This window comes from Mauremys mutica, chromosome 5, assembly GCF_020497125.1.
Source record: "Mauremys mutica isolate MM-2020 ecotype Southern chromosome 5, ASM2049712v1, whole genome shotgun sequence".
Lineage (NCBI taxonomy): Eukaryota > Metazoa > Chordata > Testudines > Geoemydidae > Mauremys > Mauremys mutica.
This window is the reverse complement of record NC_059076.1, coordinates 39,342,569-39,369,375: the sequence shown is the minus strand read 5'-3', so window position 1 is coordinate 39,369,375 and position 26,807 is coordinate 39,342,569. Positions and strand designations below refer to the sequence as shown.

Below are 26,807 nucleotides of genomic sequence, written 5' to 3'. Positions count from 1 at the left end.
CTAGCATATGGGCCTGTTCTGGCAGCCTTTAAGCTAACGTATCTCCTATTGAAAACCAGTGCATGTGTGTGCGTGCGCATTTAAGGACTATTGGGTCAGACAGAGAATATGCCACCAACAGAAAAAAATGCTGACAATGAGATACAAAAGAAAGGCAGTTCCTTATATAACAGGTCCAAAGTTTTACTTCTAGGGAAAGACAATATAGTCTACTGCTAGGCGCAAATTTCACCCACAACTAATTAATAGCAATAGCTGGTATGAGACTACTTTACTGTCTGTTTCTCCTACTGCTTTTAAACACTGTTATATTTTGATCAGATGCTTTTTTCACCTACAGTAAAATTTAAAAAAAAATTAAGTTAACTTTAAAGTTCAACTATTGTGTACTAGAAATACTTGTAGTGTTTAAAATTCCAGATTAGGCACTTTGTCATGGATAGTGTCTCACTTTTGCCTTTTAGGTTGTGATTGAAGCTCAAGGTCTAGAATCCATAATAGCTGCATCTGCTGATGAAGGCGAGGAAAACCTGGAGTCCTTTGCTGGCATGTCAGCAATCTTGTTGGATGTTCAGCTCAGGCCCGTTACCTTTTTCCAAGGGTATGGAGATTTAATGTCTAAAATGTTCTCGGCAAGTGGAGACCCTATGAATGTGGTGAAAGGACTTATCCTTCTGACAGATTACTCACAGGTACTAATATCTCATTCTAAACTTTTTCAGTCTCTGAGGCGCACACACACACACTCTCTCTCTCTCTCTCCTAGCCCTGCCCCTCCAGACACATTATATTAATCTGACGGTTTGCTCCACTTATTTTATACTGAAGAGTCTATAGGACTTTACTTACTTTTCTATTAAAAGGGAAATTATATATTGCATGAAATCAGAAGACAGAAAATCAGCCTGGATAGAAGAGAGTTAAGATAAAAGCTGCAAATACATATCACTCTAAAAAAAACCACATTAATACTATAAAAAAAAACCAGTTCCCTGTGGAAAAACCCTGCTGACTCCCAACATATTAGTAGTAGATACAGCCTCCTCTCTACCCAGTTATTTTGTAATGTACAGTTCCTATTAAAGTGGTGGGGTCACCAATAGCCATCTGTTTTTATAGCGCAGAAGTTATCCAGTGATCTGACACTCATCTTCTTCATGTTGTCAAATGCTCAGCTAAGTTACCCAGGCTTGCATGCACCGTGTGATCTTCCTTAACTGCTCACTTTACAAGCTTAGTGCTAACATTATTCAGAATGTACCGTGAATGCACAGAGTGCAATGAGTCCTTGAAAATAAGTCAGTGACATCAAAATGATCTGTCATCGAAAGTCTAAAAGGCTCTTCTCAGTAAACATTCTTCCCTCAATCAAACTGGTACCAGAGATGCTAAAAAAAAAAAAAAAGTTACAAGATATTTTCTTTTTGTGTGATGGGCCAAGTGTTTTTCACTGTCCTTGTATTGCTAAGCCACTGAATTATATTTGGTCAAACTTTCCCAAACAATTCCTCTTCAGATGGAAATCACCAAAGGCGAAGGATTCAGACAGTTATAACCATCTGAAAACAGGGATTTAAAATTGAAGCTATTATACAACTTTAGATGTAGCTGTCACTCCTGTGCCGACTATAGCACTGCAGATAATCTTTTCATCTTTAACGAACACCATATGAAGATATGGTTCATTATGTTATATGTTTTTCTACTTACTTCATACGTATATCTAGCTTCAGATATGGAACAACCAGGCATCCGAGTAGCACAAATCTAGGACACTTAACCTAGATCAAAGAGACAGCATTTGGATTGATTTTTCTGTTCTGCTCAAATACAGGTGTGTGGAACTGGGAGATCTAATGGTAGAAATCAACCTATAAAGAACAGTAGGCTCCAGTTTTATCCCAAAGTAGTACTGTATTGGATTACTGGGCAAGCATGGTGCAAAGTGCTCCCACTGAAAAATTTCAGAGAGGCTCAGGTAGTGGAACTTCTCACTTCACAGAATCTCATTAATCTCCCCTACTTTTTGGTGGAGGAGAATGTCAAACTGTTCAAAGACAGTCTGCCTAACATTGTAGCCTTGACAATACCAACCAGAAATGATCCTGAGCCCCAAGTCTTCTGCACCAGAGGATTGGCATTTGCATTTCAACTCAAGCACAGCCACTTTTAAATGGTTCTGTCAGCTAAGAGTTTCACATCCAGTACACAAACTGTGAACTCAAGTTCACTGAGAAAACTGGTTGGGTTCTAACAAGATCACACGCCAGAGGTCCAGCTATCAGACAGTGTGTCAGTGACTTATTTTACAAACCTGGCAGGTGGGAAACATGATCAGACCTTTATGTTCTCAAGCTCAGATCACATAAGGGCGGTGTTTCCAGAACTAAATCTTTCCAACTGCCGTGCATGCCCAAAGCTCCCTAAATATTCTGGCAGAATCACTTGGCTAAGCACCCCGAGAACTCTGCCAGCCAGTGGATTCTGGACTCCTTAACTTCAGATAACCTAGTAAGAGTGCAGGGCACTCCAGTGTTGGAACTGCATGCCATCCCTCACAACAGCAGGGCATATCATTTTAGGTCAGTCACTGAAATTCAGGACGCTTTGGCAGTAGAAGCTCTGTAACAGCACAGTGAGCAGATGGGATCACTCTCTGCTTTCTCTTCTGTGTCACTGACAGCACAGTTGCTGTGCAAGCAAGCTGGGTTCCAGGTAGCAGATACCTCAACTGATCCCTCCTAGCCAGAAAACCACTGGTTCCTTTTAAGCCCCATCCACACAGGGTCCTCAACTGCTTTACAAGACTGTTTAAAAAAAAGAAAAGCTTCAGGCTAAACTGTTTTTTTCACAGTACAGCTGGTCAGTGTGTATGGGGCTGACTGAGACTATTTTTAACAATCATGTTTAAGATTAGAAACAGCCTTAACATTGGTTTGCCACTTCCATATAAGCCCACTACACTGTGTTAGAAATATTTTCACCTGAAGTGCCTTTAAACTGTGCTTAGAACTAGAACTGTATCAGGAAACTGTGTAAAAAGTGTAGATGGAGCCTTAATTGAATGGTAAGACTGGCATTTAAGAATCTAGATCTGAGAGAGGAAAAGTGTCACTCCCTGCACTTGTGCTGCGCCATTTCACCCATAGCCATGATTCACATAGCTTCTTACCCATGGTTTTTGCTACCAAGGTACTAACTCTGTTTCCTTGGCCAGCATGGAGAGTGGCACACAGCCCCTGTAAACCATACTGGCCAATGGTATGGCTTTATAAAAGAGTTTATAACATTGTTCATCCTTCTCTATAGTGCCCAGTGGTCAGCTACCTGCTAGCCTGATCCACAGTCAGTCATGGCGTGGGGCAATATGGTTTCAAGCACAGACAGGAACAAATGTGTAACAGTAAAGGATGTAGATAGCACAGTTGCTATCCTATTTATAGGAGAATGACTTGAAAGCTGAAAGGAGGAATTGAAAACTGGCCAATTGAACTTTTGAAAACTAATTTCAGAATATTCTATTTTATAGGGTCTCAAAACTGTATAGTCTGATTTTTTTTTAAAAAGTCCTTTAGAACTGTTATAAAGGGTTTTCTACTCTTTTGTTCATCTGTATATGGATCACTTCAGGTAGTAGTTGCTCCACTGCTAACTGACTAAACAGGTGAAAAGAGTGTCAAATATACAACATAAAAATACCAGGAAAAAGAGTTTTCTTTCACTAGTTCCTTTCAGCGGTAGTAGTCATTACTATAGTAGACAGCATTCTCAGACAGATGTGAATTCTAAGTTGATGATGTCCCTTTAAACTCCTGCTCCTGCCCACTACCCATGATGCAGTGTTTTTGTGTGAGAGGATATTCCAAAAATCTACAAACAAAAATCCTCAGGTGCACTATGCATCTATTACCACCTTTCCCGACTCCGTTCAAGGGTTAAGAGTGAAATCATAGTCCTCTTCATAAAAGAAACCGCTCTCTCAGAATTATTTTTGAGCCCCAAAGACACCTGCATTAACGCTCCTGGGTGTAGGAACAATATTTCTTCTCGGTATCGCACCTGCCAGAAGAGCAGGGAAACCAAATATTTTATGAGTAGGTCAAAGCAGCCATTTGAAAACCAGATGCCCCCACCCCCAAATAAGTGCCTTTTTCAGCCCTGCCATTTGCATCCCATTCCAGTAGTACAGTAGTGGGGTTTTTGTTGAAATGTGGTCTACTTCAGCATTTTGAATCAGTACCAAGACATTGATCCCAGTTTTTCATATCATGTCTTCTGTTACAAAGGACGCTGTTAAGCTTTAAATAGAAAGGCAAAGGAAAGGAGTGCATCTAAAAGGCCAACTCCCATTGGCTTTACTGGGATTTGCACATGTTTAACTGAGGATAGAATTCAGCCCTGGAGTAAGTAATGGATGATCAGGTCAACCTTGTTGTCAAATCTCATAAAAACATTAAACAGACACGGGTGTTCATGAGATTTTCTTTGAGTTTTAATGGCAAATTTAACTTAACTATTGCAGCTTTTGAAGTCCTAAATAATCACATCCACAGTAACTGTTAAATTTAATAATTCAGCCTTTACAAACTGATCCCTCACTCAAATACTTAAATGCAATTTGACATGCATCTCAAAAAATCTGCTGCCCTGTTTGTGCACAAATGACTTTCAGAATGCATGCTATTACACACTCACATACATTCAGTTATAGCCCAGTCCGGTTCTAATTTTTAAAAGAGAGGCATGGAATGTCTCTAGATCCAAATGAGCCAGACATTTTTAATTAGCTACCATGGGTGAAATCCTGGGACCATTAAAATCAATGGCAAAATTCCCTTTCATGTCAGTTGGGCCAGGATTTCACCCAATGACTTTAACTAGATAACAAGAATACAGGACAACAACATGTGATCAGGCTAGTGAGGGGCATCCTTGTTTATAAGCTACATCCACGCCCACTGCATTCTTAGGTTAAATCTCCAGCCCACTCCAATAGCAACTGACTGCCAAGTGACAAGCCTATTGAACTCTGCCACACAGAATGATTCAGACCTTAAAAGGTGAAGTAACCAGATACAGTCACCACATTTCTCCAGGCTCCATACACTGTGAGTGGAAGGTTTTAAGACCCTCCCTCCCAACCAACCTCTTTAAGCACCAGCCCCTGCTGATTGAGTTGGGGAGGGAACCTAGGTCTTTCTCATGGCAGCGTGTTCCGCAGGAGACAGCAGAGCTGCTGAGCAGCTAGCAAGGGAAGGACATAGAGAGACTCCTTTGTCCAGCCTAGGCGTGCAAGGGGGGCAGAAGCATCAAGCACTCCTGCATGCTGCAGACACCTGCAGTAGTACAGGGAACAACACAGGAGCAGAGAAACTGGCAGAGGGAGGGACCCAGGTCGGGAGGAGGGAGGACAAGTATCCCCATCCCAAAGATGGTCACAGGGGAAAAGAAGAAAGAGAGCGGCAGATTTCACTGAGCGTAGACACCAGCAGCTTGTGTGTACATCCTCCACCGGCCAGCCCCTCTCACACGGCTAGCCCTGCTCAGCGTGGGGGAATTCATCTCCCTAGGACAACAGGGGTGAAAGATGGCCAGCCACAGGCCCCTCTTCCCTCAACAGTGAGGGCTGACAGGCCCGCTGCCTGAATGGAGGGGAAAGAAAAGCCAGCTCCCATGGTATTGAAAGTGGCTGCTCCCATTCTCGTTTCTCCTGTGACTGTTCTCCGGGCAGAGTGCCCACTGCCTACGCCCCACACCTGCTATTTCCTTCAGGCGCAAAGGGGACAGAGGCTCCTGCCCCCACCATTACTGCTGGTGTTTTTGGAGGAGGGTGCAGCTTGATCCTGCTTCTTCAAGCCCCAGAAGGAATGGAGGAGCCAGTGGTCTTTATACCCAGTGGCTTCTCAGAGTATGTCTACACTGCAATAACACACCCGTGGCTAGCCCGAGTTAGCTCATGGGGCTTGGGCTGCGGGGCTATAAAATTGCAGTGTAGACATTCGGGCTACAATTTTATAGCTCCACAGCCCGAGCTAGATGTGGGCCAGCCACAGGTGTGTTATTGCAGTGTAGACGTACCCTCAGATGCCTGGCTGGCCTCCTGCTGCTGCTGCCACAAGGGAGGCCTAGGCTGCCTGTCAGACTTCAGTAGCCGGGGAGAGGTGCTCCGAGGGCCCATACATTCACACAGTTTTTAAAAGTTAAAAATGTACTGGGCAACCACTATCTTCTCCCAAGTGAGGTTCAGAGCGCTGCTTTAATTCACTAATTCTAAATCAGGTAGAAAATCATCATTTTTAGTGTTAGTCAGACCAACAAATCCATTTTTTGCTGGAAAATGCAGGTCCCTCAAAATCAGAATGCTTTGCAAAATCCCTGTTGATTTCACCCAGATTTTGTTTTGGAGAAAACAAAAACGTGAAAATATCAAAATGTCCCATAAATAAACCTTTCAGAATAAACCTTTGGGATTTGTTTTTTCTGTTGTGAAATATTTTAATGTATTTTTTTTAAAAAGTATAAAACAAAACATTTTGATTGATCCAACACTCCTCCCTTCCCCCCGAATTTACCTTATTGGAGAATTTTGAAATGTTTGTGTTTCATTCCAATTAAAAATGAAGCAAATTTAAAAATACTTCATAAAATTATCCTCTGCATAGCTCTAATCATCTTAACTGCACAGAAGGTGAACTGAGGCAGAGAGATTAAAACCCTTATCCAAAGCCCACTGAAGTCAACTGGAGTCTTTTTATTGATTTCAGTGGGCTCTGGATCAGGCCCTAAGGGACTTGACCAAGGCCATAAAGGGACTCAGTGTCGGAGCCAGGATTAGAACTGGGGAGTTCCTGTCTCCCTGGTCTGTGCTCAGTACATTATGCTGTACCTCTCTCTCCACCAATGCTGTTCCATGGACCTTAGCAAAAAGTTTGATTTACTGATTGGTGCCAGCCATTGACACTGCAAAGTTAGGTGGTGGGGAGTTATGGCCTAAATCACCCTTTTTCAAAATGAAATTTACTTTTTAAAAAATGAATGAGATGATCTAGTTTTAAGGTGAGTGGGGCAGTTATATAAGGCAAATCAGATTACCAAGTCGTGTGAACTTTAAAAACTTGGCGGACTGTCAAAATTCAAATGTAACAAGCTGCTGTGAGGCTGAGCTATTATCACTTCCGAACCTGACTCCAGGCAATGCATTTCCAGTCCAGCTGTAAAGGTTTCAAGCAGCCAGAAGCATGCCCAGTGCTGGCAAAAAGTGCACTGATAGCAAAATCTCTCTATTTGTGGTAGCCACCTGATTGATCAGATCAGATCCGTCCACTATAGTTCTGTATCATTCTAGATGGTCCTGCTGGCAACAGTGGGTATTTTATTGCCATTATGGGGCAACACACTATACTGGGTGCTCCCTGCTAGCAGGCTCCTTCAAGACAAACTAAGAGTAAGCCAGAATGCCACCGTGGTTTTCCTGGGAGGTGCAGACCTGTGTGGTAGCTCTGTCACACTTTGTGAGAAGGGGGCAGGATGCTCCCTGTTCTGCACCAGACCAGTAATGGTGTATGGTGGGTGAGGTGGGAGGAAGGACACGCTCGTGGTCCCAATCTCACCCCCTCCTTTTCATAAGGGTGCTGGGCAAGAGCAGAGGCTATGTATGCTCCCCAGTGAAGTTCTGTTCATCCTCTCCACAAGGATGGAAGAGGATAGAGGGGAACGCCATGTGCTTTCTCCCCACTTGAACAGCCCTCAAAGAAAAAAGAAAATGAACACCGTTTTGATCTGTATTTAGCAAAATGGAGTGTGATCTCTGTTCTTGTATGCTTTCAGGTCATTCAGTTACAGTCTGGGCTGAAGGCCAGTGCAGAGTTCCAGGGTGGTCTGGCTATTGACATTTCAGGTGGAATGGAGTTCAGTCTTTGGTACAGAGAATCCAAAACCAGTGTTAAGAACCGGTGAGATACTTACAGTACACGCAGTAACCTTATACTCTGAAATATGAAAAATGTAAAATGAGCTGTTCTATTTTGAGGCTTTCAAAACAGAAACAACCTTGCATTTTCATTAAAATTAAGGGAGAGTTTTATTAAATGCCTTTTAAAATTAGAGTCACATTTCAGGGGGAAAATAATGTGGCAATAAGTATGTTGTCTGTATGGAAATGCCAGTGAAAGAAAAGATATAAAAATGAATCACCTTTAACCTGTTATAGAAAATCTGAATGAACGTTATTGCTTCAAAGGCTACATTCTGCCCTCTTTTAGATTGAGACAGCTCCATCGGTCTCTGTGAAATTATCTCAGTGGATGTGAGAACTGAACTTGACCCCAGGTGTTCAAAGTGCTATAAATATGCTGGGTAAATTTTTCCAAAGTGCCTACGTGATTTAGGAACCTAGATCCCATTTTCAAAAATGACAGGTACTTAAGTCTCATTGAAAGTCAGTGGGAGTTAGGCCCTTAGGTGCCTAAATCTCTTTTGAAAATGTTACCTCCCTAATTAATTAGTTAATCCTCACCTGTGAAATAATTATCATCACTTTAAAGTGGGGAAAGAGAGGCAGAGAGATCAATTTACCCAATATACAGCAAATCAGTGTCAGAATAAGGATTAAAATACAGGAGTTCCTTGCTTCCAAACTCATGTCTAACCTGATAGATTATGCTGCCTCTTTAGAATTTGAGAATGGATTTGATATTACTGGAACTGTAGCTTGAAGCAGTACAGCAGAAGTTTACTCACTCAATCCTGACCAGAAGTAAGGATATGGCCTCCCTTGAGAGAATTACATCTTTAGCCCTCTGAATGGAAACTGGAGTTATGAGATACTAGTCTCCAAAGGGAGCGGAAAAGATGTCTGCCCGTGCAAGGTGCCGAGCATCTCCTGTAGGATGCTGAGCACCCTCAAGTTGTGTTGACTTCCATGGGCATTTTGGATGTGGGAGAAAAGCATGATGAAGTCCAGAAGGGTTGGTGTTTGAGAGAAGAGGGAAAATGGGCAAGGTTGTTAATGTTCACTTATGATTTCTTGAACAAGATCTAAACACAACTTGCTTTAGGGTAGTGTGTTTTACATTAACGATGACTGTCATTAATAATAGATTTAGGCTCTCCTTACTGGCTTTTACCAGCATTGAATGGCAAGGATCCCTCTCCTAGATAGTGAGTGAAGTTTACCCATCCATATAGTATGGTTCTTGACTGGTGACCAATAAAGCAATTACAAAACGGATGCCACTGCTTTCAAAGATAACCCTGAAACAGAGACATCCTAGTGTAAGTGGGTGCATCTCCACTGGTCCCATTTCCACCAAGTCTGAGTTTCACTCCTCGACAATGACGTTTTGTAAGTTCTGCAAGCCCCGGACAGCTTTGTCAAAAATGCCAGTGAGCAAAGATTTTGGGTATAAATTTGCCAGAGACCAGGGCCAGCTCCAGGCACCAGCGAAGGAAGCAGGTGCCTAGGGCAGCCAACAGAAAGGGGCGGCACTCCGTGCATTATTGGGGCGGCATGTTCGGGTCTCCGGCAGCAATTCGGCAGTGAGTCCTTCAGTCCCTCCGCTTCAGTCTTCGGCGGCAACTCAATAGGATTTTTTTTTCCTTCGCCACTTGGGGCAGCAAAAAAGCTGGAGCTGGCCCTTCCAGAGACACCTGGTGTGGTCATGTGCACCAGTACAAAATGAGTATAAAATACTACCAGATCAACAGGGTAGTATTTTACCTCTCTTTACCTCATGTAGATAACTAAAGGAGGCCCTTTGAGGAATCAGCCCTGGACATCACAACAGCCTACGCACCATGCTTTTGCAGCAAGCTCCAGTCATAAAGGATGCATGTTCCACCCAACATTAATGGTTCTTTTCTCCTCTCTGCGTCTGCATGTGTGTGTGTGCACGCACACGTGGCACAATCCCCAGTGGTGTCAATCCCCAGTTCTCTAGCTACACTTACATAAGAACAAACTCCAAGAGAACAGTCAATATTATACTGTTCAAGTGTTAGGACTGTTTGCAGTTTAACCTCCTGTTTGTTTCTGAGCCCTGTTAATAATACATTCTAATATCTGAATTTACTTGTAGGGGAGCCATGGTGGTAGTTGGTAACATCTTTGTGGATTCCTTCTTTGTGAAGGCTGGTATGGAAACCAGTTTTGAAACAGAGGCAACACTAAACTTCATCTCCACAGTGCAGTTTTCAGAATATCCATTTTTAGTTTGCATTCAGATGGACAAAACTGAATCTCCATTCAGGTAAGAAATAAAAACACTATCTGAGATTTCCAATTAACCATTTGGGAACTCCAGATCTTTTTTCCCTCCATATGTTTGATGTTCACAAACATGAGGGATTAAAAACAGAGACTAGATTTAAGCATAGTACAAGGAAGTGCTGTGCAAGATCACTCCCACACACAAATGTCTCTGCTAATGCCATTCATCCTTGACCTACAACATACCAGAAATATGGATAAATGTTTAGTAGAGACTTTGACAACCACCACTGCACTTGCTTTGATTTCTCATTTTTGTTACATTTTCTACCCAGCTTTTAGAAGTAAAAACCAAGTGAAATAACCTCACTAAATTACCTCAACATGTCATCATTATAGATGGTGAAAAAACCTGAGTGTCAAACAAAGCAGCACCACCGGCAATGTCTATCCTCTGTTCATTAGGCCAATGACGGTGCAAGTGCTTAGCTGTAAAGCACTTGAGCCTGCAAGGTTACCTTTACGACCTACTGCTTCCTGATGCTTGTGAAATTAGCCAGAATATTTAGTGCTCAGATCAATTATCATGCTCTACAGTAGATACAGAACTTCAATAGGTTTGGAAATATTTTTTTGACTACAGTCAGTTTTCCACCTTGAAATTTAAAATAACTATACAATAAAGTAAAAGATGTTTTCCAAGGGGCAAGTGGTAGCACTGCATTGCCATGTAAGATGCCTAGGTTTGCTTTTCTGTCTTGGTCCATATCTGCTAAGAATTGAGAATGGTCTGGTGACAGCATTCTCTGTCCCTGTGAGAAAGGCTTCCATTCAGTGCTGCTTGGCCAGAGGACAATGTTTACAATGATTGGCCCAATAGGGGAATTTCCTAAAGCTCTCCCAGGAATCCCATCTCTCTGAAAACATGGTATTAGTTGTACTGATATGTATGCTGATTATATATACAAACCACTAGTCCTACTGAAACCAATCAATCAGGCAAGGATGTGGTATGCCCTTACCTAGATTCACATGTAGGGATGCAGATTTTATATCAGTTTTGCCATACTAGATAACAATGTTGTGTCTTTGCAGGCAATATGTGACTAAATACGAAAGCCTGCCATCTGGCAAACGGTACACCTCTCGGAAAGGAAAAGTCAAACTGCTGGCAGGTTCTGAATACCCTCTCCATCAAGAGAACTCCAACATGTGCAGGAAGGTTTTCAGCACTCAGTCTGACTCCTCCGACAGCTGGTTTTGAAATGGGCACCTGTTCTTTCATTTTACTGAACCCATGGCCCCCTGAGTGACTTAGGCGTCTATGTACTGTACTAGCTCAGCGCCTGATCCTGCACTGTTGAAATCAATGGGAAGTTTGTCATTGACTTGCAACAGGCCCAGGATCAAACTCTTATTATGTGCATAGTGTTTACATATTTACATATATTTAAGACTTTTGTAAAAAGCTAAGAAAAAAACAAAAACAAAACAGTTTGGAGGCAATTCATTCACTCCCCCTTGGGAGGTATGATTTCCATTTTTTTTCCATTAGCAGAAAGACATTCATATTTTTCTCAAAGTGGGAATATAGAAGCCCATGCTTCTGATTTTCAGTTAGAACAATTATGCTGTAAAAAGAATGATTATTTATAAATACATTTAGAGACAGCCATTTGTTAAAAAACTAACCAGTTCTCATTTAAATACACAGCAGCATCATTCTAAGGAGGACCATTAATTCTTGGTTGCTCACTGCTGTCTGTTTAATCAAAAGCAGGGTGTATTTTTACAATTTTTTTTTAGCCTAAGTATCATCTATCTTTTTTTTTTTTTTTATGGAGTGCTATGGTTAGACATGTTTGATTAAAAATTTAGGATGAAATTTTCAAGAGTGTTCCGCGTTGGCCTAGCTCTTCTCCCACTGACATAAATTGAAGAATGCCTATTGACTTCAATGGAAGCAAAGTTAAGCCAATGCTGATCGTGTTGGAAGATCACACTCTGAAACTTCATGTAACGACGAAGCATCAAAGCAGGCACATTTCTAGAGATGAGCACTCACTGTAGCAACAGTATGAAATATGATTAGTTTTAAAGTCTTGAAAATTAGTTGTGAATGCACCATCTAGCAGGTCCAGTCAGGAGAGAGAAAATTCTAGTATTCTCCTCTATGGGAGATTACTTATTTAGACTAAAAGAGGAGCCTAAGTTATCATTACTCACACAAGTAGTTCTACTGAAATCAACAGTACTACTCAGGGCAGTAAGGATTATTTGTGAGAGTAAGGGTTTTACAGGACCAACCTTGGCTGAAAAAAAATACTGTATTTGTTATTCATTTTGCAGTTATTACAATGTAATAAACAAACAACTATTTCCCATCACAGAACACACTACTTTCCCAAGTGATCCACATTATTTATCATTCCATAGGACAGAGTGTCTAGTGTAAGTGCTGGGCTCAAATAACCTAGGATAAGTTGCATTTCAGAAAATGAAATCAGGCAGAAAAAGCATTTGGATTGTCCCACATATGCACCCCCCCCCACCCCCAAAATCCTTATCCTGATATAAAGCACAAAACTGCCAGTCTGTTCAACACAAACAGCTAATCTGTTTGTTTTAGAACTATAAACAGGAATTTATGGGCTGATTACTGTATTTCCCAAATACACCGTTGATGCTACAGCACATTTTTTGCCAGAGCCTAAAAATAAAATGGGGCAAAATAAAATAAACAAAAATCCTTCTTTCACGCTTGGTTTTTATTGGTTGTTATTTGTGTGTTTTGGGTAGTTTTATTCTCTAAGGGGTGGTAATTGGGGGACGCTCACCTCTTGAGTTCCTTCTGCTGCTGCACACGGTACTGCAGGCCCCTTCCTGCTCCTGGCACCCCTTGCAGATTGTCAACCTTGCTTGGTGGGTCTTCAGTGGCTCAGTCCTCCAGCCAGGTGTCACAACAAAATGCACCCCTTCCGGGTAGCAAAGAGTCCAACAAAACTGTCTATCAACCCTCGTGAGGGTCTTCAGCCCCAGCTCTTGGGCCTTCAAATTCAGCCCTTTGCTCAGGCTTCCAAATGAGCCTTGTTCTCTTCTTGGGGTTTATACCACTTTGCCCCAATGGTGGAACCCAGGCCTGTCCACTACTCCTGATTCCAACCCTGGGACCCTATAAATAGCAGCCATGTACTACTCACCTAAATTCCTTATTGTTACTTTCCTGGCACTCTCACCCCTCACCTCAGGATTAAAGTTCCTAGATCCTCTCTCCCAGCCTAAGCAAACACAGCCAGAACCAAACTCTGATTATTTTTCAAGCTCTTTTGGCCAGAGAGGAGCACTGTTCCCCACCCCTCTGACCCCAACCAGGATCTGATGGTCCTGCAGCTCCTTTTATCTCAGCCTGTGGGTGCTGATTGGTTGCTTCCATGAGGCCTCTCTAGACAGGCCTGGAGGACCCACCTTTGCTGCTCCTTTCCTGGGGTGGGGTGTAGTAGGACCATAGGGCCTCCAGCAGGGGTCCACAAAGGCCAGGTGCATCCCATCACAGGGATAAATGCTGCCCTTTTGTCCATAGCCAAGTAGTCTTTCCCTGAAGTGGAACTTGTAAGGTTCTGTGATGCAAAGGAGGAGCAGGATTGGAGAAGGAAGGGCAGATAAAGAATGTACACTCTACGCATGGAACTCAACTCTGCACCTAATTGATAATCAAGCTAAAATCTTGTTTTACCCCACACAGAAGCCATTTGGGCCTCTTACACAGCCACAGAATCCATTATGCGGCCTACAAGATCCACTACACTCTATTCTGAAGGTGGGGAATCATACCTCTCTAGCCATGCAAAATGCTGAAAGCCTGTCTTCATTCCTTACCGGCAAAGACATTATAAAGCTTCCGTTGTGATGTCACAGTTGTTATAGCAATAATGTCACACTGGAAACACAGAGATATAACTTCATGCAGGATTCAAATAGATAAATTAATTTGTGAATGGGAACAATCTTCAACATCAGCAGGAGAAATCTTGAAAAATACTAGAAAATCAATTACAATTGATAGGAATGTTCTTTTCTGAATTCAGTTTGAATTGGTGGGAATGTTCTTTTCTGAATTCAATTTGAACGGATGCAAATCACACTCCTGTGCTACATACTGAATATCTGATGATTACTTACAACTTTTTAAAAGTTAAGTCAAATTAGAAAAAAAACCAAAAAACCAAAAAAACCCACCAACCCACAGGTATTTATAATAAGGGATGTGAGCAGCTTCCATTATATAGCCCTGTTTTAGTTCCATTACATCTTTGGCTTGGAAAATTGGTTTGGTCTGAAAATTGACCTGGTTACTCTGAAGGTCAAGAAGATGGAGTCTGGAAAGTTTAAAGTTGTCCAACTATTTTACACTGTAAGTTTGTGGCACTGCTGGAAACAGAGACCTTATCTCTGGAGTAGCAGCCCCATCCCTAAGCCACTAGATCACAGTACCTTTTATACCAGTTGTTTTCAACCTTTTTCATTTGCAGATCCCTACAAATTTTCAAATATAGGTGCAGACCCCTTCAGAAATCTTAGACATAGTCTGTGGACCCCAGGGGTCTGCAGATCACAGGTTGAAAACCACAGCTTTATATAAATTGCTTCAACTAGTTGTGTAATTGGGATATTAAGATGTACTCACCTTTGTAAAGTGGTTAGCGGTCCAGAGATGAAAATGCACTATGTGGCCAGTAGAGTAATTTTGCCAGCAAAGCTGGGGAGAGACAGATCCTTGCTGTACCATGAGACCCCTCAGAGGCCCCCAGTCATACACATTTCCTCTTCCTTTCCTGCAACTCCCTACCAATAAGGCTCTGGACACCTCCTTCTCACCAAACATTCCTTCTCTCCCCCACCAAACCCCCACTCCCAAACCAGCTGCTACCCACATACCCAAGACACCCCCAAGCTGTCTCCCTGCTCAGCTTCCCTTCTCAAGGCTCTCTCTGAGTCTGTGCCCTCCTCCCAACTCTTCTGCCTCCAGTGTCTCATCTGAGGCTCTGTCCCACCCACAGCTCCCCTCCCACAAGATACCCCTTTAAGCCTGGGTCTTTTTCCTAAGACCTCCATAGGTATTAATTATGAATATTGTGACTCCCCAAGATCCTCCCCCTAATACTGTGTACAGTCCAGTGCCCCATCAGCTACAGTGCCAATTCCCCTATCATAAAGGCTCAGTGTCTTCTCCAGAACCAGCAGGGACAGAATGACCCCTAAGGGCAAGAGGCTGTAGATGCCTCTTTACCCAGCTGATCAGTTAGTAAGGTGCAGTGAAAGTTCTGAGTTGCACTAAGCTACAGCCTCTGATTGCTTCCTCCTCTTCCACCTGCTCTCCCCTCCAACTAGGGCTGAAAATTGGTTGTAAGTACTATAGTGTCATTTCCTCCCCAAGCTCAAAGTTGAGATGGAAATGCCCCTTGTCACTTCCTTAAAATTACACCCATGACTATGACCTAGTACTGGCGTTCTCAGTCTGGGTATCACAATCCTTCCTGCCCTTCCCATATTGCTAAGAGGGAGAAGGAGCCCAGGTAGATCAGAGGAGGACCTCATGAAGTTTAAGAATGTCCAAAAGGAGTCTCGGTATGGAAAAGGTTGAGGACCTAGTGTATTAGGCATTAGTGGCAGCACCACATAGCAACTTAAGTGTCAGACCTACCTCATAATTTTTAGCACTTTTACCCAGAAATCAGAATGTAGTTTGGCTGTGCTGAGTATGCATGGCTAACTTAGCTACCCAGTGAAACAGCATATCTTGGCAGGTGTGACTGAATGAGACAGGGCTCTGTAAGAGCTAATATTAGTGTGGCCAGTGTTGCTCACTCCTTGAACTTAATTATCTGATGAACTATCCATCCCATTTATTTAAAATTTTCTACACTCAGTCTTTATGTCCTACCAAAAAAAAAAAAAAGAAAAGAAAAAAGACTATATTAAAGAAACCCAGTAAATTCCCAAACACAAAACTTCAGCATAATGACTTGTTTAGGTTGCTAAATTATTATACAAAGTTACCTATCAAGTCATTTATAAAACCCAAGCAATTAAATGCAAATAAATGAATAATACATATACACATTAATGATGCAGCTTAAGCAGCCTCAAATGCAAATCCACACAGGACATTTCCCATAAACCACTGACATTATTATTATACACTTTTCCTGTTAAATCATCTCTCCAGCATTTCTCAAGAAACAATCATAAATGTTAATTGCAAAGAAATTATTCTGTCAATTGATAAATATCTTAACTAATAAAGTTCCATAATTTACAGTATCCCGTAAAGGAAAATATTTAGATACCAATATCAAGAAAAAATAATATATTAAAATCCCAATAATCCAGAGGGCAGAGTTAAGGCTTTTCTGTTGTGATGAGAAATGCTTTTCTTTTATAAGACATTGGACAGTGTAAGTTTTAGGTTGTGCTTAACTACTCATTTCCCTGGTTTTAAGTGCTTTGATTTTGTAAATGATGTGTCAGGTAACTACACTGCTGTATTAGCAATCTTAATTGTTTTTAAATAACTTTTTTATTTCAATGTCTTATTATTACTATTTATTATTTATACGCAGTGTTGTAGCCATGGTGGTCCCAGACCTGAAGAAGAGCTCTGTGTAAGCTCAAAAACTTGTCTCTAACCAACAGAAGTTAGTCCAATAAAAGCTATTACCTGACCCATCTTGTCTATTATTTGCATATTGTAGCATCTACAGATCAAATATGAGAACAGAGTGCTGTTGTGCTATGTATTCACACAAAGACACACGCACACATACTGTGATCAGCACAGGCAGACACCACCACCCACTTAGAGCACTACTGACTTCTCAATGCAGGATAGGAGCCTTAAGTGCTCCAGTACATCCATACAGGATGTCTGTGGCAGGTGTCCCAGACCAACACCTAAACTACGTGACCAGCCTCCCTCTCAAATTTATAATATACAACTGTTAAGAACTTTTCCCATGCCCAAAGTTGGGGCACATGCTTGTAGGATTGGGCCCTTTGTATGGAAATGTAGCAGAACACATGCCCCTTTTTCAAAAAAAATAGTAACACTTATAAAATGTTTTACAATTGTACAGGATCACCTCATTATTACCACTCAGTTGGAGAGCAAGGTACCCAAAAATACAATAATGCTAACTTTTTCTATCTTTTATGAGAACATGCACAAGTTTGTTTACCATGAGTAAGTCAGTCCCCCTAAGACACTCATATGATTGGGCTTTTTTAAAAAAATTACTCATCTGGCACTAGCATAGACTGAGAAAATCTATGTAGCTGCATTATTAAAAATAAGTCCTTTCAGATGGAACAACTGTCTCACTAGGTCAAGTTTTCGACTTTGACAACTTTGAGAGTGTCCCTTGAAATTAAATCAAATGGAGCTGTCGGCAAAAGAAAGTCTCTGAGGCCAGTGTTACTCCAGAAGTGATAAATGTCCTAATGGATACTACATGGTATCATTCCAGTGCACTTGTTTCTGAAGATATTTTACCCTAACAGCTGGACATAATGGAAATTCCTAAAGGGTTTTAGCCCAACAGCTGGGTAATAGAAGGTAATGGCTTACTTACACTGACTCCATAGTTACGGAAACAACAAAACTGACAATCTTCTAAAAATAAGGTGAACATAATACACCGCCTACGCCTGCATTTGAAATAAAAACATACTTAGTTACAATCAAAGCAAACATTTTCTATGCTTATCAAATAATTTGGGGCTAGCAGAAGATGTTCGAATGTATTTATTTTTATTAAGTCTTTGAAATAGTTACAAATCATCATTTTTCCAAATGACAAAATGTGGAAGTTAAATAATACATTATTTCCTCTAAACAGAATTGTATGCATGAAGTATTAATTCCTATTAAGGAAAGTCCACAAAAGAGACCTCTATAAACACAGCTAGTCAGGAAAAAAAAACAAGCCATGATTAAATAGATTTTTTTAAATCATCTCCTTATAATTTTAGTCTATTTTAAAAAGCTATTTCTCATATAAAAACAAACATCCTGATAAAGGCTTTTCACGCCAGGCCTGATAGTACCTTCATGCACACATGGTGGAATAAGAAAAAAAAATTAGTTTGGTAGGCACAGTTTCTCTAGAGGGAAACTCTACATTGCATGAAATGAACATTTTAAAGGCTATGCGAACTGCTTAAAAAAAATCTAGTGATCATCTACTTTTTTGGTGTATGTCACATCAAGGTATCTCCTATATAAATATATATAAAACAAATTTATATATTATTCTATATAAATAAAAATGTTTTTCCAGGAAAGTTCTCTATTGAGGCAATAGGGTAGCTCTGCATTTAGGACTCTGCCTCATGTGACCAGATTCTCCACTGATATAAATTAGCATCGCTCCATTGATCGGATTTCACTGGGCCAGATCTTAAAGTGGTATAAAATTGCATAGCTCTTACTGATGTCAGTAAGCTATGCCAATGAACCCTAGTCGAGCGTCTGGCCCAGGAGTAGAAATCCTAGAATTTCCCTGTCAGGTGGAAATGTCAGGTGGAAATGTCATGCTATGGGCAAGCTTATTTGAAACAAGAGGGCACGCAAGTGATGGTTAGAGCCTGAGGTCAGGGGTCAAGACTTGTGGGGTCTATTCCTGGCTCTGCCATAGATTCACTGTGTGGCTGACATAAATGTAAAAAGTGTCCCTTAGTTTTCAAAACTGCCAACTAATTACAGACAGCCAACTTGAAATTTGAGACATGTAGGGTCTGATTTTCAGTGATGCTGGGAGGCCACAGCTCCCATGGAAATCAGCTGAAATTGCAAGTGATCAATACCTCTGGGGGAAAAAAATCAGGGCTTAGCTGTATCAAGTTGGCCACCAAAGAGTAGTGGACTTAAAAGTAAAAAAAAAAAAAAGTAGGTCCAATTAGCCCAATAAAGACCAAATAATGCCATTATTTGCATCCATGGAACCCCAAAGATGTTAGTTTTCAGAGGGGAGGTGAATTAAGTGAGATTGAACAGATGTAAATGAAGGCAGAATTTAAACATCAGTTTCTCAGAAGTCTCATGCACCCCTCTCAGGATCTCTTTTCTTCTTTATATTCTTAAATCCCTCTCCTTTTAATGGACAGTTGGCATCGCTGTTTCTCGTTCTACAGTTAGCAAGATCACTGAGCTGCCATTTCAAAGACCAGCCCCATGTTTTCTATGTAAATCAGCTAACCAGAAGCACCCAAACTACACTGCCATCACCTCCCCTGGTATGCCCCCCCTCACTCCTCCATGGCTTCACTTCTGTTGTTTTACTTCTCACAATTCAAAATGAAACATCTTTCATTTCAAGATGAAAATTTTGAAGCTACTTGCAAGTAAATGAATTTAAGCAGCTCAAGAATTGTGTAATTTACTTCAAGTGTAATTTTGAAAAATACACAGGTGGTTCACACTGAGATGATTTTTTTTTTCAAATAAACTTTTCTTTCTAATAGAACTTTTTATGGATCAGCCCTAAAGGCACCACTCTTTCACCAACTTTAATAAGATGATAGATAGACGGACTGATAGATAATTTTGTAAAAATGTTGCTTATTTCTCCATCTAATAATGTAGTTTGGAGTAGTCATTGGAGTCCTCATGAACTGATCATTTGAAATTAATCAGTGACAAATAGAAATTCATTATGACTGATTGAAATGGGGCTAAACATTATTACTTTTATAATTCTGTTTGCAATGCCAAACCTATGCACAGTGCAATACAGACAAGTAAATGATAAATGTCCCTGTCACAAAGAGTTGACAGTATAAATTCTGTCCTCACCGACATGAATGTAAAAACAGGCATTACAGTGTAAGTCAATAGAGTTACATAGATGTAAAAATAGCATGAGCACAGAATAGCCTTCAGTTAAAAGTTCTCAATCTGGGGGTTAGCAAGAGGTCCAGATGGTGTTACAACCACCACCCTTTCCTTTATGGTTAGCTACGAGCAGGATCACAAATCCTTTTTCCTCTTGTACATGGTTTTTAAAATCTAAGTGAATTTAGTGTTGGTGAAAGATGCTGGATTAACACACCTATAGCAATGCAAAAAAACCCTATTAAAGAACACTTAGCCAATTTTTCCAAGGAATACATTATTACCTACAAAGTCAACTGTAGCTTGCTGTAAGCATCTGATATGTAGTGTTCAAATCTGCTTTCACTAATCCCTTGACACACAATGCTTTTCAGGATCCATAAACACTTATAACAACATGTGTATTGCAAGATCTGTGTATCTTAGAAGAGAGGAGGATTCGCACAGATTGTAAAAACAACAGCAATAAGGCTGTAGTAGGCCCCAGTTCAGCTAGTTACTTAAACATGTGCCAAACTTTAACCACAAGTTGCCCCATTGATGTCAATGGGGATCTGAATGAACACAAGGATTAGCCCATGCATAACATATTGTAGGATCAAGTCCTACCTTGGTAATTAGGTGATAGATGCCTTAGAAATACTAGAGCTAGATTAATTAGATACATATAGATTAGGTTTTGCCAGACAAATTATTTACTCATTTATGATAATCCAATTTTTTGGCAGTTATAAAATATATTGCTTCCAAAAACATACAATTCTTGCTTACATTATGCCCTGATTGTTTGCTGGGAACAGACATCAGGCATTTACCTTCTATTTCTAGTTTCATTTTTACCCTTTTGACAGACAGGTACAACACCTCTATATTTTCAGTCGTTCAGTACCTCTGTCACTATCTTCATTTGTTAGGAGATTCCTCTACTAGTCCCTCAAAAATCACAAATAGATTTATACAAATTACAGACTCTGATGAAATGTGGTTTTAATTTTTGTTCCATCACATTCTACAGGTATAAGATTCCATGATCTATAATCTCATTTGGCTGGAAGATTGTGCTCTTTGGGAATGACTGGAAGATCAGTCAAGTGCAACCCATATTTCTGACCTTTCTTTAGTAGAGACGTCAATTTAAAAGAGTTTTAAATTTTAAATTATTTTAAGATGTGCTAGAATGTAGAGTACTAAAGCACTGTACAGTTTTCATTGAAATTGCTTTAAGATCTCCAGTAACTTTCTCCTGGAGAAATCTCACGGCTTTTTCTCCATCCTAAACATCCCTGAATAGTCTGTGCCTTTGTACAGCTACACACTTGCTTCTTCTGAGCAGAGTCTATGGCTTTAATCTCTCCTGGTTCTTCTCCTACAGCTCAGGCCATTCTGTCTCCCCTATGGTGGCTCTTCTTATAACTCCTCTCAGAATCCCTCAGGACTTAGGCCTGGAACCACAAAGGGACTTTGGCATTACAACACTCAGCCTCATGATGCCTAGAAAATCACAGGAACACCACTGTGATCCACAAAGCCTGAGTTAGGTGCCTAGAGTGCCTGTACAATGAATGGAAATAGATAGGCCCTTGGAATGGGATCCACAAAAGCTAGTATCCTACGTGGGGAACCACCTATGCTAGCCACTGGGAGATCCTGATGAAAGGGGTGTGAGCTAAGCCCTCTCACGGAGATAGCTCCCCAAGTCCAGGCTACAGGAAGGCACCTTTCTCTGTTTAGTGATCCATAAATGGGAAGCCTTCTCCAGGAGTCAAGCAGCTTAGGGGCCTAAGCTATTCTTGTGGGAATGAGTTAGACACCTGTCTCACTCCACACAAAAACAGCTGCAGGAGATGGTGTTGCCCACCATATAACAGTAGCCCAGTGGTTAGAGGACTCGCCTCACATATGTGACACCCAGGTTTAGCTCCTCTTTCTACCTGAAAGGGAAAAATAATCTGAATAAGGGTCTCACACTTAACATAAGAACGGCCATACTGGGTCAGACCAAAGGTCCATCTAGCCCAGTATCCTCTCTGCTTACAGTGGCCAATGCCAAGTGCCCCAGAGGGAACGAACAGAGCAGTAATCATCAAGTGATGCATCCCCCGTCGCCAATGCCCAACTTCTGGCAAACAGAGCCTAGGGACACTATCCCTGCCTATCCTGGCTAACAGCCATTGATGGACCTATCCCTCTATGAACTTATCTAGCTTTTTTTGAACCATTACACCTCTCAAAGAGGTGCTCAAACCATTGACTTATGGGATATTCTTATGTGGGGCTTCCTCCATCTCTCCTGTTAAAGCTGTTCCACTGCAGATAAATAATGAAAGAGTGATTTGAGCAGGGGGACTAGCCCAGGGGTCTCCCACTCCCCATACAGGTGCCCTAACCACTGGAGTATAAAGTCATTCTCTCTCTAGTTCAATGACTGCTCCACTGTGATAAATATTAAATAGTCATTGGGCCAGAGAGGGAGTGAGAATGCCTATAAGATCAGGCTGTGCACTCAAGATCATGAGGGAGCACCCACCTTCCGTCGATTCATGGATTACTCTGGGGCTTAGGCAGGAAATAGGCATCCAGACACCTAGAGCAAGGCAGCAATGTATGTGCCCAGAGGCAAAAACTTAGGTGCCTACAGGGTTCGGCAGGAGGCTTGTGGATCACAATGGTGCCTAAAACTGGGACTTAGGTTTAGATGCTAAATCTCCTCTTTTCCCCCCAGTGTATATTATCCCTGGGCAACCTACTCCGTGACTCACATGGCTACAAGCAGTTATTTCTGTACCAAAGATTCACAACTCTCTCTGTCCATCCTGACCTTCCCCCTTCAATCCAGTCACAAATCTGTTTTTCTTAAGTATCATGTGGGATATCTCACACAAGCTGGCTAATACTGAACTAACTTTTCTTCCCAGGTCCTCTCCCTGCCATCTCCATTACTTTTCTATTCTATACAAGTTGTTATGTAAGTTCATCACCAGAGTATCTGAGCACCAGTGCATTAAGTGACATGACTAATGTCACATCTGGTTTCTTCTTGCACTAGTCTTCTCCCCTGGGGGAGAACTGTGTGCACAATGGAGCGTTTGGTGATGGCAGGAGATTCTTGTTTTCTGTTAACACCATTTTCCCCATCACCCAGAGTGACAACTCTGCTTTTTCCTCCCTACGCATCCATGTTGTCACCAAATTTCACTGGTTATTTTCTCCACATTAAAAAAATTAAAAATAAAATAAAAAAAGTGACCCTTCCTTTCTGGTCAAATGTTTTTACATTCCTTGATTATCCACTAGCCTTGAAATGCAAATCTCCCCTTCTGATATCCCTGATTCCCATCTCACTCCTTTCCAATCTCTCCAAGTTGCTGTAATTAAAATAAACTTCTGTGCCTGATGTTAGGACAGCATCATCCCTCTTTTAAACCTTCCACCAGCTTCTTCTCACTTCCCATATTAAACTCAAGCTTCTCGTCTTCAGCACTCTGCAGGACTCCCTTTGCTTATAGCTCTGATTTCTTTTTTTGTCTTAAATCCCCCTCTCAGTGCTTTCTTCTCTCAGTAACTCTGGCTTCTCCACTCCCCTCAAATCCTTCTCCCATTTTCATCTTCATACCCTCTTCCATCCTGCCCTGTATGTTTGGAATGCCTTCCCACTGTTGGTGGGTGGACAAGGCTACCACCATTACTTCATTCAAATTACTAAAAATCACTCCTTCCACAAAGCTTTCCAATACTAACCTAACAGTGTTGTCACCTCTCGTTAAAAAATAAAAGATGGTTCACTCGAAGACAGAACCATTTCCTAGGCCTTCTGATACACTGTACCTCAGCTTTGTGCTGTCATCTTAGATTTTAAACTGTTTAGGGCAGGGACCATAGCCTCCTTTGTGTCTCTTACAAAAGCACGCTGCCTACTATTAGCATTTAACAAACACCACACTAGAATGTCTCATGGTTTAATCCAAATGCAGGTTAGGACTCAAAATTCCGAACAACCCAAAATGTGAAAGGCTAATATTTTAATCAACAAGCCACCTGGACCACTAGTCACCATTAAATTGTACTTGTTGCAAGAGAGAAACAGTGTTGCTATTTTTCAGGATTTTAACATGAGTCTTGTAATATTTGATGTTTGATTTAAAGCCCCAGAACCTGGATACAACTGATTAGGTGAGAATATCAGCTTTCATTACCAAAAAAAAAAAAAGTTTCAACCCCACATGGTTACAAGGAAAGCTTGAAAATATGACCCATGTGCACCCTAAAAGCTCAAAACAAAAAGGAAAATAAAAACACAGCCTTTTTAAAATAAAAAAGTCTCATGAATTTTAAACTAGCCTAATAATTTTTTGGTTCCTGACTAATGTTTTTAATATTTGGGTTGGCAATACAGGAAAACAGCCCAACTTCCTTTGGGATATGTTGAACACAATAGACTAGCAGAAGATTTTGCCCACAGATAATTCAGGCAATACTACTATATGCTAGCAAACTGATGTGGCTTATGATCCTGGCCCAACATTAGACAACTGCAACAACAGAAAATGACTGGAAAAGAATTATGAACTTCACTAATCTGTGTATACAAGGAGGAAGTGTCATAAAGAGAGAAATTGATATAGCTCTTGTGATATCCAAAATCATATGTCAAATTTAATCAAAAACAATTTAAAGAATTTTAGGGGGGGGGTGACGGGCAAGGGGATGAAGAGGTTTTTTTAAATCATCTGCCTTTCAACTGTATTATGGTTTGAGATAAACCTACTCATTACTAGTTAATCTGGAATGATTTTAGAAGACAACCTTCTAAAACTCCATTGCTAACTTTCTAATAATAACTGTTTAAATTTACCACATGCTGCTGGGTGACCTGCATAAAACCAGCTGTCATCTTGTCTCTTACTCTCTTAATTCAAAACATACTTCCATTATCATTCAGAGAATGAAATTTAGGGGATTGGGAATTTTTTTTAAATGGGCTGCTTTAAGAGATACATTGTCATTGCTTATTTCCTTTGGTAGAAATAGGCACAATTATTGTCCCTTACCCTTTCCCATTCTAATTCTGTTTGTGCCTGCCACTTTTTCAATTACACAGTCATTCTCTCATTCAGACACAGTTTACTTGTTATATGTAAGAACGGGTTTGGGTCTGATTTTCTTTGAAACTAGTGTAACTTCACAGATGTCAATGCAGCTACACCAGTAAAAAACAGGTGGGAGAAGACAATCAAGCCAATTGGTTTAAAAAAAAAATTCGAAGTAGGAAGCATTTGTACTTTGAAAGCTCCCATAAAAGGCAAATGTTTAAAGAAGAGCACTGTAGCTGCTTGACAAAGGGTGATTGTAACATGCTAAACATGAACAAGCAGAGAGCCTCAAAGCCCAGCGCCCTGAATGCCCATGAAAACCAACGTGTTCTTCACTGGACTGGGGCCATGGAGCATATCATACATTCTAACTCCTTTAAAGGGGGACTTTGAGCACTGTGGGTATGTCTACACTGCAATTAGACACCCAGGGCTGGCCCGTGCCAGCTGACTCAGGCTAATGGGCTGTTTAATCATGGTGTAGAAGTTTAGGCTCTGGCTGCAGCCTGAGCTCTGAACCCACCCCCGCCTTCCAGGATCCTAGAGTCTTGACTCTAGCCCAAGCCAGAGGATCTACACTGCAATTAAACAGCCTCTTAGTTTGAGCCCTGTGAGCCTGGACCAACCAGGGGTTTTTAATTGCCATGTAGACACAGCCTTAGACTTCAATCTTTCTCCCAAGGAAGTTAATTGGAAAATGCCAACTGACTTCAATGGGAGCTGAATCAGACTCCTAATGACATACAGCAGGAGTCTTAGAATCCTGGGGTGCCCATGAGAGAATACAAGTCTTTTCACTGTTCATTTAGGGCCCGATCCAGTATTCATTGAAGTCAATGGCAAAGTTCACACAGACATTAATGGTGCAGGATAAGGACCTTATTGGCTTGGCTCTGTGAAAGCCTAAGAAAAACTCTGCCTAGGTTATCAGTCAGTGCTTTTCATACTCTATTATAATGGAGCATTTTATCTTGGGACCTGATCGGGCACAATCTAAGTCAATTGGAGTTTTGCTACTGACTTCAATGAGGACCAGAGATCTGCTCTTGCTGTTCTCCTGATTACTTAAATAAATAGCACAGTATTTTCTACTTGATTTATATCTTGATCAAGGACCGGGACAATGCCTCAAAGCACCAAATTTTGCCCTGACTTATGCCACTTACACGCCTTCTAAAGTCAGTGAGGTTGTATAGAAAATAACTGGTCCAAAATATTACTGTTCCCACAAAATATCCTTTCCACTGAAAAAATGTTTTTTCAATGCAGAAGGAGCCTCAAACTGCTGATGGGGAGAAATGACCTCTTGCAGCACCTTGCAGAATTGGGTCCATAGGGAAGCTGGATACTTTGCTATAGAGTAGATTTTCTCCAACTTATACTGCAAATCATTTCATAAGAGAATGACCCTTTCACAGATTCCACCTCTCCAACACCCCCAATAATTATATGGCTCTCAACATATCAGAGCCTGTGGACTACAAGGAAGTAAACAGCTGGTTGGCCCATGAACCACATTATTAGAACCAATGCTGTAAAGTTGCACCCTAATTCAAATCACTGAGGAGTTCAGACAGGAAAATCATGTTCTGAATTTGCTTATTCCTATGTAGCTTTTATA

The 26,807-nt window shown here is 41.0% G+C and overlaps 1 protein-coding gene across 1 annotated transcript in view; it reads left to right on the top strand.

Annotated features, from left to right (window-relative positions):
* The window catches only part of LOC123371501 (microsomal triglyceride transfer protein), a 38,082-nt gene extending 25,117 nt beyond the window's left edge, over positions 1-12,965 (top strand). The window contains exons 15-18 of the mRNA XM_045019202.1: positions 465-692; positions 7,828-7,952; positions 10,077-10,247; positions 11,303-12,965. Coding sequence (XP_044875137.1) covers positions 465-692; positions 7,828-7,952; positions 10,077-10,247; positions 11,303-11,471 — 693 coding nt within the window. The 3' untranslated portion in view covers positions 11,472-12,965. The remainder of the gene's footprint in view (positions 1-464; positions 693-7,827; positions 7,953-10,076; positions 10,248-11,302) is intronic.
* Positions 12,966-26,807: the final 13,842 nt, after the last annotated feature.